At 40.9% G+C, this 16,293-nt stretch overlaps 1 protein-coding gene across 10 annotated transcripts in view; it reads left to right on the forward strand.

Annotated features, from left to right (window-relative positions):
* The window catches only part of EPS8 (epidermal growth factor receptor pathway substrate 8), a 205,869-nt gene that overhangs the window by 162,194 nt on the left and 27,382 nt on the right, over positions 1 to 16,293 (forward strand). For all 10 annotated transcript variants that reach the window (XM_039545122.1, XM_039545152.1, XM_039545172.1 and 7 more), the window contains 3 exons: positions 1,327 to 1,361; positions 4,899 to 5,010; positions 7,404 to 7,547. In XM_039545122.1, the coding sequence (XP_039401056.1) occupies positions 1,327 to 1,361; positions 4,899 to 5,010; positions 7,404 to 7,547 (291 nt within the window). The remainder of the gene's footprint in view (positions 1 to 1,326; positions 1,362 to 4,898; positions 5,011 to 7,403; positions 7,548 to 16,293) is intronic.

The following is a 16,293-nucleotide window of genomic DNA, read 5'->3' on the forward strand; positions in this document are numbered from 1 at the left end:
GAGCACAGAGGGGAGCCAGTCTTGATTGGAATCCATGGGGGCCACCACAATGCAAATAATTGTGTGTGTGAACTAAGGTGACTTACTCCTTCGCAGTTGTTTCTTGCATACATACTATAAGCTATGGAACACTTGATGGTGTTTCTAGAAGGTTGTAATATTGCTGTTACGCCACAGACGTTTTCTAATTTTGGTGATGATAATACTTACCTACTTCAGAGGGGTATTGTGAGGCATTTATCAGAAGCACAAAACTGAGGCACAGACAGGGTATGTGATTTGCCCAAAGTCACCCAATAAGTAACAATCAGAGCCAGGCTCAGATTTTTGCCAGCTCCTGGTTCACGAGTCTGTACTCAGTTCACTAGACTCTGCTACTTTATCAGTGCCATATTATTTTACCCTATGTTTTGATGATAGCGGGAGGAAGGGAGGCCTAGAATAAGTGGCTTGAACTGCCCCAGAAATTAACTCCTTAGCCTATAGCTCTGCTTTTTGGAACTGGGTGGTGGTATAATTATATTAACAACATTAAAATATTGTCATTGCATATTGTGCAGTGGGTTATTGGCATGTATACAGTGGCAGCCATTCAAGAAGACCTTCTAGGCCCTCCAAGTGTACTTTTCAATCTTCAACAAAGATTTTAATATTTCTATGTGCTGTTGACACATTCACATTAAATTATGATTTATTTAAATCCTGAAACTGCCACCCCTATTCCCGTTGAGTAGTACCTTTCTGTCTACACAGCTCCACTGGCTTCATTAGGATACTTGCAGAGCAAGGTATTACTCAATGTAAGGGTGGCAGAACTAGGGCCTTGGAGAATAAGATTGTATACTCCTAAAATAAAGTAATGTTACTGAGTAGCTCTTATTCCATACACATACTCAGCACTGTGTGTAGTTTATCTGAGTTAGAATGTCTGCAACCAGAAACAAGGCTTAAAGCCTGATGTGGTGGTTTTGTTAAGATATATCCAGTCACTGTTTATAAAATTCAGCTGCTGTAGGGATGTTTAAGTGATAATGTGGATTTTACCCCCAAAGAACGGTCTTGATGAAGAATATCAGCTGCACTATTCATGCAATAGGTTGAGTTAGGGATGCAAATTCTTTATTCTTGTGCTTCTGATTTCTTTGTTCATGTATTAAAATGCACAAATAATAAAATTTTCATAGCAGAATAACAAATGCCAGAGAACAAGGGAATGTGAATGCTGACAGAGAACTTACAGGTGTCAGATGACGTTGCTGTAATCAGTTCAATAACTACGGCTGTCTTTGTGTATGACGTTAATCCCTTTTGTTTTCTGTCTTCCAGCACCCCAGTGTCCCAGACTATCCTCCATCTGATGGGTATGCATTCAGTAACACAGTTTACAAAAGAGGGCCTCTGCTGGACCAGGGGGCAGCTGTTGCTGCCTTTAAACAAACTGTTAGCCGACATGTAGATAGGTAACATTGAATGGACATCGTGTATAGAGCTGTGGATAACTGTCCCAATTTATCGCTATTGGGGTGGAGGTGTCTCTGTTTATTCTTCTATTTCTATGTCGAGAGAGTGCGTCATTTCCAAAAGGAGACAGTCCTCCCTGGCTTGGCTTTGTTTAATGCTGATTATATAAAGCTCCTTTAGAGTACTCTCTGCACGAGCACCCATTTAAAGTCCTCTTTGTACACACTGTTAAATGGGTGCTTCTGTCAAAAGCAATAAATTAATGGAAGTGGAAATCTGAGCATTATCAGACTGAATCAGAACACAGGATCTTTTAACATGGACTGAACAAACCATATTTCTGGTTTGTTTCCAAATGTAGAATGCCATTTACTCTGTTTGGAAATACAAAGAATTGCTTTGCCATTTCTTGGAATTTTTTGTTACTCCCCCACCCCACTCCTAGTTTTGATTCTTAACACCCATGTTTAGAATAGGAATCAAATCTTTCTTTTCCCTGTGCTCGTTGTGGAATTACACATACAGCTCTGAAATTGTAACAAGTGGTGACCAAGCACAGTGCAAGGGAGTGTTTTTGCACAAAGGAGCTATTCCCTTCGCATCCCTTCAGCTTTGTCTGAGTAGATTATGATCAGATCCACTGAATCAGTACCTTGGATATGTGATGGGTTCTCTAGTTGGGCTGTGTCTGTATGGGAAGGTTATACTGGTAGAAGTGAAGGTGTAAATTTAAACAAATATAGTTATACTGGTCCAATGTAAACACTCATTCCTCTACAAAAGTGCATTACTTTTGGTTTAGCTCATGTTACTTGGGAAGAGGTTTAAGCTAAACTGAAAAAAGTCAATCTTCTCCAAAATAAAAGTGCCCACACAGGGAGATTGTACTGGTACAACTATACTGATATAGTTGATACCATTTTCCTGTGTAGACAAGGTCTTAGCTATATGGGAGGCGGGGAGGGGAAGGCCAGCAAAGTCCTTACAACTGTTGTGTTAACTAGCTGATTTCAAAATTGTGTGGAAGCAATTGTGGAGAGATGGGAGAGCTTAAGTGGAAGGGGGAAGGGTGACCTGGGGAAGAAGAAAACAAACTGCCCATTTCAGTTGCAGGATGCATATCCTCAGCCACTTTTAACTCGCTTTTTATTGATAGAAGCTAAATTGGTAATTTTTCAACGCTCCAAAGATAGTTTTTGTAATGGAAGGTGAGTTGATAGTGGCTGCTAGACCACAAACTGCTGCTATAAACTTCTTTGACAAAGAAGGGTTCCATGTAATCCCCTATTTAAAAAAAAAAGGGGGGAGAGAGAGAGAGAGAGAGAAAGGGAGAAGGACACTTAAATTGAATGAGCCATTCACTAACGGGCTAGAGTGTGCAATGGGAGGCTACTGACGCGCACTTCTTGGGTGGTGGAAGGTAGTTGACTTTTGATCTCACAGTGTATCAGTAATGGACACCTGGGATGCATGGTTTATATCATCACTCTGACACAGGAGGACTAGGGAATATGCTTTCTAATGAAGTTGTGTGGTGTTTCAGAATACATGTAAATCCAGCTCCAGGAGCCTCCCAGTCTACTTGTGCTTGATTGTGCTTTCTGAGATACTATGTTACAAATGGTGGTGCAAAAAATGAGCTTTTTTTTTTTTTTTTTTGCACCAACATTCGTAACATAGTGGCTCAGAAAGCCTTGCAACCAGTTGCAGTCTACATAGGAAAGTGCAAGTTGATTATAACTACATCGTATCTAATTGGTAATGTGGTGGAGCAGCAGTGAAGGTGCATGTGTGGTGGGCAGGTTTCACAGAGAATAATCAAGCATAAGTAGACTGGGAGGATCCTGGAGCTGGATTTGAAAGGTGGGATTTTCACTGGCCTCCCTCTGCTCTAGAAAATTTACCACTGAGCAGAGTTAAAGCTGTACTGAAAGCTTTTGAAAATCCCACCTGGATTTTTTTTCTATTGGGGGAGTAATTGAAGCGAGGGTTAGAAACTGCAGACAGTGGGATGAGTTTGAAAAGGCAGCACAAAAATGTGTAAGGACCATCAGGAGGGCATTAGTCATGCATTGAAATGGCAAGAAGGCAATCAGAAACTGCGTAAACCAATAAGGTGGTTTAAAAGTGAGTACAAAATAGGCAAAACTGGGATAGCTATCCTCTCCTTTGACATTGTAGTGACTAAATTATGGTTATGGGTATGAACGTTGTTCATATCATGTTTTCCTTTCCTCCCTTACATGTGCTAATTGCTTTCAGTGTATTGTTTTTTCTTTCAAACCTATATATAGATTTACAATCTAAATATGACTATGCCTTTGTTCTGCTCTTCAAGTAAAGTGAGACAGTTCTCCACAGCCAAAAATAGCTAGGTAACTACTGGAGTACTCAAGGACATACTTGGGATCAGTAGTTACAATCAGTGAACCGCCAACAGCAAAAATTCATTCACCTCTCCATGGTGTGACGTTATGTCCAGCATTTCAAAGTCATTATTTGTTTACCGTTTACATTATCCACTAGTTCATGAACTCTTCTATGTGGTGGTTTTGATGTGCATGTCATTTGCTTTAGGTGCATATTGCTTTTGTTTCTTTTAGAAGCTTTTGGGGGGAGGGAGGGCTTTTGACCTCAAAGACTTGGTTGTACAGCTGAGAAGCCACTAGCTCACTTTCCAAAAGGAATTGGAACAGATCTTTCCTCATGGAACGAGAGTGCTGTACTCTATATTCTTCATCACACTAAGTTTTATATGAACCTTACCTTTAACTGCTCATAAGACATTTTAAATTATCGCTTGAGGTATTAGTTTACGTGGAGCCTTATGGACAAATTAGGAAATTTACCTGTGGTGGACAAGTATTTTTGACATTGGCAATTTAGTTTGATTGGGTTTAATGCTGAAAATCATTCATTCTGTCTGCAGTCATTGAGACATTACAAACAATTGATTTGAAATGTAAATTGTGACGCACTCTAGAGAGTGCAGTCTCTCTCTAAGCAAGTAAGATGCTTTGTAAATTACTACAAATTGTAAACCTTTCCCAATATATCAGTTTGCTTTATTACACAAGACTATTAAATCCAGTATAATCTTTTACAGGAATACAGCTATAAATCTGATGCATGCATTTGATTTACCTTAATGCAATGACATCTGCTAAGCTCTAAATTATTACAGTACTTACTGCAAGCTCTGAGCTAACCATTGTTACCAACTCTTGAGGTCTATGAAACTCAATTAATACTTTTTGTCTTTTGCTGGCTCTTTAATGTTGTAGTGGGTGATTATACTGTGCTTTGGTAAATTCTATGGCAGTGAAGTGCCCTAAAATAGATTAGCAGTATACAGCTTGCTTAAATGTTTTATTTTTTGAATTGCTTGCTTCTCTTGAAAGTCTAGCAGAATAATGGTTGGGTTGTTTGCTTTGTAGAAATTATGAAGCACACAGTAAGGCACAGCCCAAGAGATATGCCAAATCCAAGTATGACTTTGTGGCAAGAAACCACAGTGAACTTTCTGTCTTGAAGGATGATATTTTAGAGGTAATGTAGTACACAGAAATGAAATTTCTAATACTTCCCAGAACTGATGGCATCCTCTATGTGGGCAATGTGAACGTTTTGGGTGATGACTCCTGACATGCTCATCTGAATTCTTCTGTAGGAATATGGAAAGTTCAATTATTTTGTCTTGTATCTTAGTCAAGATGCATGGGGATTCCATGCTGACCTATCACTTGTTGCTATAGACCTCATCTTCTTTAATAGTTGATTGGGATTTCACAGCCTTCTGCAATATGAATTTTAATACTAATAATCTTTGTATAACAAGAAAGCCTAGAGACCCCATCCTTCCAGTCATTGTTCATACACATAGCAAGGGACAGTCTCTCCCTTGGAGAGATTACAATTTAAATAGACAAGCCAGTCAAAAGGGGTGGGGGGTGGGGAGGAGAAACAGAGGCACAGAGAGATAAAGTTCTTGCCTGAGTTCTTGCATAGCAGTGGCAGAGTCAGACCTGGGTCCTCTGACTACCAGCCCAGTTCCCTATTCTTGAAGCAATGCTGTCTCCCCAACTATTTACCTTTCCAAAATGTCATGATACCTTTGGGTTATTAATATCCTTGGCCAGCAGTTTAGAATGCATACGTTCACCTTTAAGGGTGTCTCATCTTTTCACACATATCTCTCTGCTTACTTCCACTATGCCCCTTACACAGGGAATGCCCCATCTGAACTGATCTGTAAGATCACTCCTCTTTTTTTCCTCTTCCACATCTCACCTCTGCTAAAGTGCCTCAAAGAAACCAAGCCCTTATGGGCTATGTCTACACTTGGAGCTGGGATGTGTGATTCCCAGTTCGAGTAGACCCTACATGTGCAAGTTCACAAACAGTGGTGTAGCCCCAGTAGCATGGACAGCAGCATGGGCTAGCCACCCAAGTACAAACCTACCAGTACTCAGGACAGCGAGCCCATGCCACCACTTGAGGATGCCTGTGCTGCCGTGACTATGCTACTGTTGTTCGCACACGAACTCAGCGAGAGCTAGCATGAGTGTGTCCATTCAAGCTGGGAATCACACCCCTAGCTTCAAGTATAACTGCAGCTACTGAGGGACAGAAAGAGATGGTTGGTACTTCATAATATATAATTTAAAAAAAATTTTACTTAATCAAATATATTCTTTTTTTATTTATGTCTTACTCCCTTCTGCCTTCATAGATCACTGGTTAGGCTATAAGATCTTTGGGGGAGGAACTGTGTATTTATATCTGTAAGTATAGTGCCAGCTACATTGGCACCTGAATCCTGAGTTAAACCTCTAAATGCTACTAAATATAAATATTAATTATAATGATACAAAGGGGGAGTCTGCAATGGTTCCTTTGAGGCATCAATAAGAGCTGTGTCTTGGCACTATAATCAATTATTTGTATTTCTAAAGTGTTCTCGACTATTGACTGTGTTGGAAGCATTTGATTTCTGTACTGGTGGGAAGTCTTATTTATTGTCTCCTGTGGAGATTAGAATAATTCTTTATCTGAATTGAGCATGAGGGATAATATATCTCAAGCTTAACTTAATTAATAAAAGGCAGCATAATTCAGTAAATTCCCATACCGGCCACCAGAAATCCCCAATTACCCAGCACCCAACATTCCATAAATACAATCACCACACCCCCAAATAAAACCAAAAAAGAGACAAAAAAAATCTTCTAGTTAGCTCAGAATGAGTGGGTGAACTGGAGGAAGCAAGTGAATTACATTAAAAATGCACTTGCCCGCTATTAAATCTTAAAGATCAATTATAGATGAGATTAAAAAAAAACCTTCAATGTCCTTTTTCTTGTATGATTACTGGTCAGACGTGCATTAGAAACACAGACTGTTTAGAGGCAGTAAACAACGTATTTCTATATTAATGAATCAGCGAACTGGGAAGATTTCAGATAATGTTTGTTGACTATGTTTGGGTCACTCCCTGTCTGTTGACTGGGATGCATCTAAGATTTGGTTTGGTTAGGTTAGTTCTTATTATGTCAGTGTAGAGGTCACCAAACAGTTTGTGCACCTCTGTGATGTTCTGTCCTAAGCAAAATCTGGTGTACAGATTAATTTTTTAATGTCATGAATCAGGTTGACCTGAGACGGACACAATTGGAGACGGCAGTAGAAAATGTGTGCCCTCCCTCCAGTGATTGCAATCAATATAATAAAAAAGTAAATAGGAATCATGGAAAGTGGGGAGGAAGCAAAGGCATATGATGAGTAAGGAACTAAATATGACTGAACAATTGACAGTTGCTGGACCACATCCTGGCAACAACAGGGCTTTGCTTTAAGTGTTGCAGCACAAGCCAAAAAACAAGCCTGATATAAATGTCATTCAACCTTTTAACATGACTTATCATTGTATCAAATGTTTTCAGATCCTCGATGACAGAAAACAATGGTGGAAAGTTCAAAATAAAAGTGGCCTTGCAGGGTTTGTGCCAAATAACATCTTGGATCCACTGCGACCTCAGGAACCTGGTTTAGGACATTCTGAACCTGCATACAGTCACACCATACAGGTATCCTTTGTTCCTTTGAAAAAAATCTATTTATATTTTTAATGATGGAGTAGGGTAAGGTGGTTCAAAGCAGGACTTGGAACAATAACAGAAATCTGTAAATTCTACGGCAATGTCAAAATTCCTGTTGCTCTATATAAGTTGAATTTTATTTCTCTGTTATGTAGAGTCTAAAATAAAAATAAAATTGATAGAATTTGTAATAGGTCAAATCTTTTCCTTTGAATCTTCTGTTTCTGTTTTCTGATTGACAGACATCAAATATTTGTACCCTAATACGTATGTTGTACATTTTATTTTAATTGCAAATACCTTTCATATGTTGATAGCTGTTGATGCCAAAGAAGGAGTTTGAATTATTTAAGGTAGGGTTAACTTAATTCCTTCTCAGAGAGTGAATTTTAGTGTATCCTTTAGTTTCTGTCCTTTTTGCGTGTTGTATGTATATCTATTAGTCTGTAATAGCTAATTCTCACAGTTTTGGCATTTATAAGTGAATAGGTGTAGACCCCTGTGTGGTTCTGTGGGTGCCATGGAATCATGTGTTTGCAGATTGAATTTATGGAGCAATCATTTCTCAACGATAGCCCGAGAGCACCAACAGAAAAATTTGCCCTGATGCTTGTCTCAAAGCTTTCGGCGTAATTTTGTTTTTCTTTTACATAATGGTATATTGAAATATTTTTATCGGCTTGTTATATACACGGAACACAATCAATACTGCAATGGTAAATTACAAGGGTTCTTTACATCCATATAATTACTCATGTGAATAAGGTTTTGCAGGATAAGGGCCAAATACATTTTTTTACACTGTCGTAACAGGCCAACGGCTCTCATTTAGCTGGAGATATCATGTTTTTTGAGAGCTTGTTTTTTTCTTTCTACCGTGTTGGTTCTAGAGATGGGCATGCCAGTTAAGATAAAGCAGAATTCCCAACCCGGCCCCTGAACCAAACTTTGATCCAAAATGCAAACCAAACTTCAACTGAAACTTTCTGTGGTTAACCTGGTTCCCCATCATTCATTTCCTTGCACCATTGCATTTCTAGTTTCCAGTTCAAAATATAAATGCTCATCTATTATTGTTCAGTGTTTGTATTGTAGAGGCATCTAGAGGCCCTAATCAAAGCTCTGCTGCTAGGTGCTGTCCACATACATCACACAAAAGAAGGTGCAGCCTTTTATGCTATTTCTGGCCTGACTAGGGATACCTGAGCATGTCTTGTGAAACTAGTCTCGTAATATTTCCAGGCTAGTATTGAAAACCCAGTCAGTTCAGATAAAGTATTTTGGATAAGTATCCAAAAGTTTGAGCACTTACTTGAACTTGGGCCTGATCAGTAGTCCATATAAGTCAACGGGAGTCTTTCCATTGAGCTCATTGGACTGTGAATCAGGTCTTTTATGAAGTTTGCCTCTCACTAGCGGTTTTCCAATAATATTTGAGCTCTTCCTATGAATAAATTCTGTTTTCTTCTGTGTGTGAAATGAAGCATGTATGTGTGTAGTGTTTTGCAAACTGTTTAAAGATCTGTTGTGGTTTTTTTGTTCTTACTCAAGTGCATGTGTTTTCAGTTTGTTTGTTTTGGAACTACTTACCAAAAAAAATTAAGCAGGTCTTGTTGGGACATTTTTGAGTAGAAGTTCTTAAAACGTTTTGCATGATTCACTCCAGATTTTGGAGGATTTCTTGAAATAATGAAACAACATAAAAAAATAGAAATCCATGTTTTCACTAATTTCACAGAATCATGGAAATTAGAAATGGGTAATAATGACCTTTAATGCCATAGTCCTTCTACCCCCTTACCATTGTGGATTATTCCCAGCAGTTCATTGTACTTCTGCTTTGTCCAGTTTGAAATAATCCAAATGCACCACTTCCCTTATGAAACTATTCTAGATCTCACAGGGAATTTTTTTTTATTCACCCTAACTGTTCCGTTCCTTATCTTCATCCTGTTGCTTGATTTGTCGATGCAGCTGGTGGCTATGTAACCCAAAAGAAAGAACCTATATTTGAAACATAAGAACAGCCATACTGGGTCAGACCAAAGGTCCATCTAGCCAGTATCCTGTCTTCCAACAGTGGCCGATGCCAGATAAGTCCAAATCCTATACAACTGTACATACTAAAAATAAAAAAGCAACAATATAGGAAATAATGCATAAAGAAAGCATTCCCCAGGCAGCTGCAGGCTGTACTTTGCTCATTATTGTTGTTTGATCATTTTAAAATAATCACTAAATAGTCATCATCCTAATGTTTGCTCTCTGAGGCAAATTACATTTGGCAGTGCCATAATTTATGTTATCTAAAAAATCACCTAGATTTATAGTCATGAATGAGGAAGGTCTTTACAAACCCAGGTACTAGTTACTAATCTCACCTTCTATTTCCTGTTGAAGATTATAAACTTAAGTGCTCGTGAGCCTTTTCTGTCCAGTATTAATATGGCCCATATTAACATAGCATCTGTGCACCTCACTGTTTTTAATATGTTTAACCTGTGAAGTATGGAAGTGCTATTATCCCCATTTTACTGAGGGAGAGATGAGGCACAGAGAGACTAAGTGACTTGCTAAAGATCCCCCAGGAAGTCTCTGGGAAAGCAGGGAATTGAACCTGGACCTCCTGAGTCCCAGACTGGCACCATAACCTTCTTTTGTCTCCTCCGAATGTGAATGGTGTGAGCACTGGCTTCTGTACAACCAGTTCCAATGCACTCAAGTGCTGAGCAGGCTTCTCCGTGCTTTCAAACACAACTTCTGCTTCAGCACTGGCATGCATAGGGCCTGTCAGCTGTGATGAATGCTGTGGGCATTTTTGATGTAGTTATTTATTTGTCCGTTCATTTAATGTGTCCCTGGTGGTCTGCAAAGCATACGTGACAGCAGGGAAAATCCACTTCCTTGTGCTAAGGCATTAAGGCCCCATTGAGACTATCAAACTCATTTTTCTCATGATTTTTATCCAGATGTAAGCCCTCTCTTGGGGAGGTGAATAGGTAAGGCAGGGGTCGGCAACCTTTCAAAGAAGAGCCATTTTTTTTGTTTTTGTCTTTGACCATCACACGCAAAGCTACTTGTAGAGTTAGAATTTATCAACTAATAATAATTGAACATATTACAGTTATTGCTACTCACCAATACTTTTAATGCGACTTCTGCCATTTGAATATAAACAGGAGAGGGTGTGGGGTCTGTGAGGGAGTTTGGGTGCAGGAGGGGGTTCTGACCTGGGGCAAGGGGCTGGGGTGTGGGAGTGGGTGTGAGGTGCAGGCTCTGGCCAGGAGGCACTTACCACAGGCAGCTCTCAGCTGGCGGCGCTGCAGGGCTCAGGCAGACTGCCCGCCTCCATGCTGTGGCCCCACGCCGCTCCCGGAAGCGGCTGGCTGCTGGCACGTCTCTGTGTGGCCCTGGCGAGTGGGGAGGCATCTCTGAGCGCTGCCCCTGCCCCCAGCACTGTCCTCACATTGGTTCCTGGCCAATGGGAGCTATGGGGACACTGCTTGCGGGGGCGGGAAACACACAGAGACCTGCTGCCCCCCCTCCTCCCAAGGGGCATGCAGAGACATGCCAGCAGCCAGCCGCTTCCGGGAGCGGCATGGGGCCAGAGCCCTGCTGTGTCACCGGCCGGGAGCCACCTGTGATAAGCGCCTCCTAGCCAGAGCCTGTACCTTGCACCCCTCAGAAAACAGCTGCCCACAAGCGGGCAGCCAAAAAGCCACATGCATCTCTGGAGCCACAGGTTGCCCACCCCTGAGCTAGGGCATTAATGATTGCACTTAATTACTTTAATATATGCAAGAGAGCCTTTTGCGTACCTGCAGCTGTGTTTGCTCTGCTGGTGACCTCTGTCAGTACACACTGAATTAGATTTTGGATTGAACTCTTAAACCTCTTCATGGACTGGTCCAAGAGAGTTACCTGATAGCGAGTCCTTGGTGCCTTTGGAGATGGTGATCGATGCAGCAGACTTACAAGATAGGCGAGCCACTAGCCCAGTCTACCTCTGCAGCCCAAGGTCTGTGGAATGTTCTCCCTAGAATGAACTGTGGAATTTCAAACTACACCTCTACCCGGATATAACGCTGTCCTCGGGAGCCAAAACATTTTACCGCGTTATAGGTGAAACCGCATTATATCGAACTTGCTTTGATCCACTGGCGTGTGCAGCCCCGCCACCCCCTCAGCGGAGCACTGCTTTACCGCATTATATCCGAATTCATGTTATATCAGGTCCTGTTATATCGGGGTAGAGGTGTACTAAACAAAGACATTCAAAATACTAAAATAGTAACATTTTCTTTTACATCTTTCAGTATGGCACACTGGTTCTTGTGTATGGATTTTATGCTAATGTGACTTCCTTGTTGTCATAGCCTCTTACGATTTTAGCTATTTAATCTGCGTTTGTTACTGTGGAGCAGCAAAGATATTTTGACTGATGTCAGATAAATAATACATTATGCATATTAATAATTTGCCATGCAATCTAATCATTTCCCTTCTTTTAGTAATAACATTTCCGGTGGAAATATAGTAGATACAATAATTGTGCATTTTATTATTTTTTCAAAAAGTAAAATTGAGAGATGTGATTAAAAAGTTGTGTGACATGGTGGATACGGCCCTGTGAGGCAGAGGAGTATTATACCCATTTCATAGATGAGTTCAGGCACAGAGGGCAAAATTTGACTCAATGAGATTTAGGCTCCTCAGCCACTTGTGAAAATAGGAATTAGTGCCCAAGTGACTCAGGGACCTTTTGAATATTTTATACAAAGGAGCTTAAATGACTTGACAAATGTCACCAAGGAATTTGGTGAAAGAACTGGGAATTGAACTTTGACATCCTGATTTCCAGCCCACTGCTTTAACTCCAAGCCCATTTCTTTTTTAACCCTTTGCAAGTCTGTGCTGTGGTGAATGAGAGAGGATCCTAGATAGTTATATGCAAATATTTGCTATCCATATTTTTTGCAAATTGTTAGAGATTACTCTAATCCAATGAAGCAATTGAATGTAGAGCTATATGTAGAACACATTTTTCGCTTTACTGGCAATTCCAAATAACGGGGGGGATGGGGAAAATTGTTTTGGGTCTAACCAAAACCAATGTTTTGTTGTTTTTTTTTAAATTTTCAGCTACTTGAATTTTTTTTTTTAAATATAATTTCTGGTTGAACAAAAATGTTTCATTAGATTGAGTGTTTTAATATTTTTAATACATTTACATTACATTTTCAAATAAATAGTCATTTTGAACCAAAAAATAAAAATATTTTCTTTAGAAAATAATTGGTTTTTCATTTTGACTGTTTTGGAATTTTTTTTTACATGAACAATTGTCAAAATGGATGCAATTCACAAAACATTTCATAGAGTCATAGATGTATAGGACTGGGAGGGACCTCAGTAGATCATCTAGTCCAGCCCCCTTCACTCCACGCAGGACTATGTAATAACCATACTATTCCTGACAGGTGTTTGTCCAACCTGTTCTTCAATGACGGCGAATCCACAACCTCCCTAGGCAATTTATTCCAGTGCTTAACTACCCTTACAGTTGGGAGGGTTTTCCTAATATCCAACTTACACCACCTTTGCTTCAATTCCAGCCCATTGCTTCTTGTCCTATCCTCAGAGGTTAACAAGAACAATTTTTCACCATCCTCCTTGTAACACATTTTTATGTACTTGAAAACTATTATGTCTGTCTTCTCTTCTCCAGACTAAACAAACCCAATTTTTTCAATCTTTCCTCATAGGTCAGGTTTTCTAGACCTTTAATCATTTTTGTTGCTCTTCTCTGGCCTTTCTCTAATCTTTCCTGAAATGTGGTACCCGGGACAGGACACGCTACTCCAGCTGAGACCTTATCAACGTGGAGTAGATCAGAAAAATTACTACTTGTGTCTTGGCTAATATATCCCAGAATGGAGTTCACTGTTTTTTCAACAGTGTTACACTGTTGACCCATATTTAGCTTGTGATTCACTATAGCCCCTAGATCTTTCTGCAGTACTCCTTCCTAGACAGTCATTTCCCATTTTGTATGTGTGCAACAAATTGTTCCTTCCTAAGTGGAATACTTTTCATTGTCCTTATGGAATTTCATCCTATTTACTTCAGGCCATTTCTCCAGTTTATCCAGATCATTTTGAATTTTAATCCTGTCCTCCTAAGCACCCAACCCCTCCCAGCTTAGTATTGTCCTCAAACTTTATAAGTGTACTCTCTATGACATTATCTATCTAAATCATTGGTGAAGATATTGAACAGAACCAGACCAGGACCAATCCCTGCGGGACCACACTCGATATGCCTTTCCAGCTTGACTGTGATCTCCTGTTTCAGTATTACTGAATCTTCATTTTTCACCCCCCAAAAAAAGTTTGAGCCAAAAAATGTGCCCAGCTCTAATTGATTGTGTAGTACAGTTGAACTCAGAAAGCCACTGGAATTCCTCAAGGGCTGCTGTTAGACATGGTGGTGTTTAATATCTTGATAAGTGACCTAGAATAAAGCAATGATAAAATTTACCAAAGGTACATGTGTAAGATCAGTGGTTGACACTGGACATACCCCCAGGATCTTCAAGGAATTTAATGTTGACAATTACACATTTTTATGCCATTTGCAATTCTGAAGAATTGCAAAGCACTTATCAGTCTTTGTCAGTTAGGAATCAGTTAGAATATGCTGTATATTAGGTAGATGCTTTCACTTCTCCTGTATTGCAGCTATTACTCCAGGGGGAATTCCGTGCCAAAAAAATAAAAACTCTGTGGACAATATTTTTAAAATTTTGCATATATTATTTATCAAAACAACACAATATTATCACACCAGTTGAAATAAATTACCAAAATAATTCAAAGATACCTGTGAACAAGTATATCTGTAACAATACAGACGACAAAAAAAATTCAGGAAATGTTTTTTGTCAAATAGATTCCTTATTAGGCATATTAATACAGAATTTTGAGTAATAATTTATTTAAACTACAATACAAAATGTATTTTTGCACCCCACAGAAGCAGTGCAATGGCTAGAGGGAGTCAGGGGTAATAGAGGAGCTGAGGTAGAGAGGAGTAATTGCTGGGTAGGAGCCCTGGAGTGAACCTGGAGGGTTGTTGGGTGTGGGTGGGAGAAGTATGAAACAAGGTGGTTGTTTATTTTTTTTTTTTTTGCAGGAGAGGGATTGTTAGGGAGTTGGGGACCACTCCATGCAGACCATGGCTGACTCCTAGCTTCTCTCATTCAGTCAGGCACATCTGCCCCTGTCTGCATGTCCCTGCACCCCTTCTCTACCCTTTTCCCCAAGTGTCCCTGCACCCCCACTCAGCAAATCCCTGACCTTATTCACCCTCTGCCCTGTTCCCATGTGTCCCAGCTACCCTTGTCCCTATGTGGCCCTGCACCCCCACTCCCATTCAGCCCCCCACCAGCCCTTCTGAGCCCCAGTGTATGTAACCCTCCAGCAGAACTGTGTGCCTCACTCTGTTCCCTCCCCATATCCCATGCCTCCTCACCTGGTGCCGGGGGCAGGGGCTATGAGGACTGCAGCCTCTCTTCCTTGCTATCGGCTGCCGACTGCTCTGGCCAATGAGCTGGCTGCCCTATATTCTGGCACCTGGTGGGCTAAAGGCATAACTGCAGCTTCTCTCCAGCAGAATGTATTTTCTGCAGGGGGGCGGGGAAATGCAGGGGACATGAATTCTGTGCATGCGCAGTGATGCAGAAATTCCCCCAGGAGTAAACCATAACAGAGTTGGGCTTGGTCAGTATTAAAAGAGAGATCTCCAAAGGAAAATTCAAATGCTGTAGGAGTGTTTGAGCTTATTTGGGATTTGTCATGATTATAGAGCTAGCTGCACCTCTCTCCCATTTTTGGTCTCTGAGAGCACACCCTCAGGTGCCAGGCCTCATGCTCTTACCTGTCTTAGGGTGGAATTTCACAATTACACCATTCTTAGACTGGGCTCTGGGCTTCAGTAGCCTATACGTCAACCATCATTACCCAGCAGGTCCAACTGGGTTTTGTCACCTGCACTTCAGGAGCCAGTGACAGAACATTCTTCTTAAAACCAAAGTGTGTTTATTAGCAAACAGAACAAAGCAATAGGGCAGTGGTCCCCAACCTTTTCATCTGGCGGGTGCCAGACAAAGAACTGTGGCGGCGGTGGAGCACCCGCCGAAATGCCGTCGAATTTCTGTGGCATTTTGGCAGCGATGCCTCTCAATTACGTCGCTTGTCGGCGGCAAGTGATGTCATCGAGAGGCGTCGCCGCCGAAACGCCGCAGAAATTCGGCGGCATTTCAGTGGATGCTCCACCGCCGGCCAGGACGCGGGCGCATTTAGATGCCCCCGCGGGTGCCATGGCGTCCATGGGCACCGCATTGGGGACCCCTGCATTAGGGAATTCTGTCTCTTCCCTCTCCATTCCTTTTTCATCCCTCAGTACTTATCTCTAACCATTGCAATCCTGTGGAAAACAGCAGTATGTCTGACTTGGCCTATATATTGAGACACAATCCTGGCCACACGTGCACATATACAAACACTCTGGTGTGGTGGAAATAAAATCCTGCCTGCCATAGATTGATCACAGCTACTTGGGTTTAGCTGGTCCCTCAATGAACCTTATCTGCCTTAGGCAGGCTTACACTACAGGGGAAAGTCAATCTAAACTATGCAATTTGAGTTACTTTAGTGGCATAACTGAAGTTGAC

Source organism: Mauremys reevesii, linkage group 1 (assembly GCF_016161935.1).
Source record: "Mauremys reevesii isolate NIE-2019 linkage group 1, ASM1616193v1, whole genome shotgun sequence".
Classification (NCBI taxonomy): domain Eukaryota; kingdom Metazoa; phylum Chordata; order Testudines; family Geoemydidae; genus Mauremys; species Mauremys reevesii.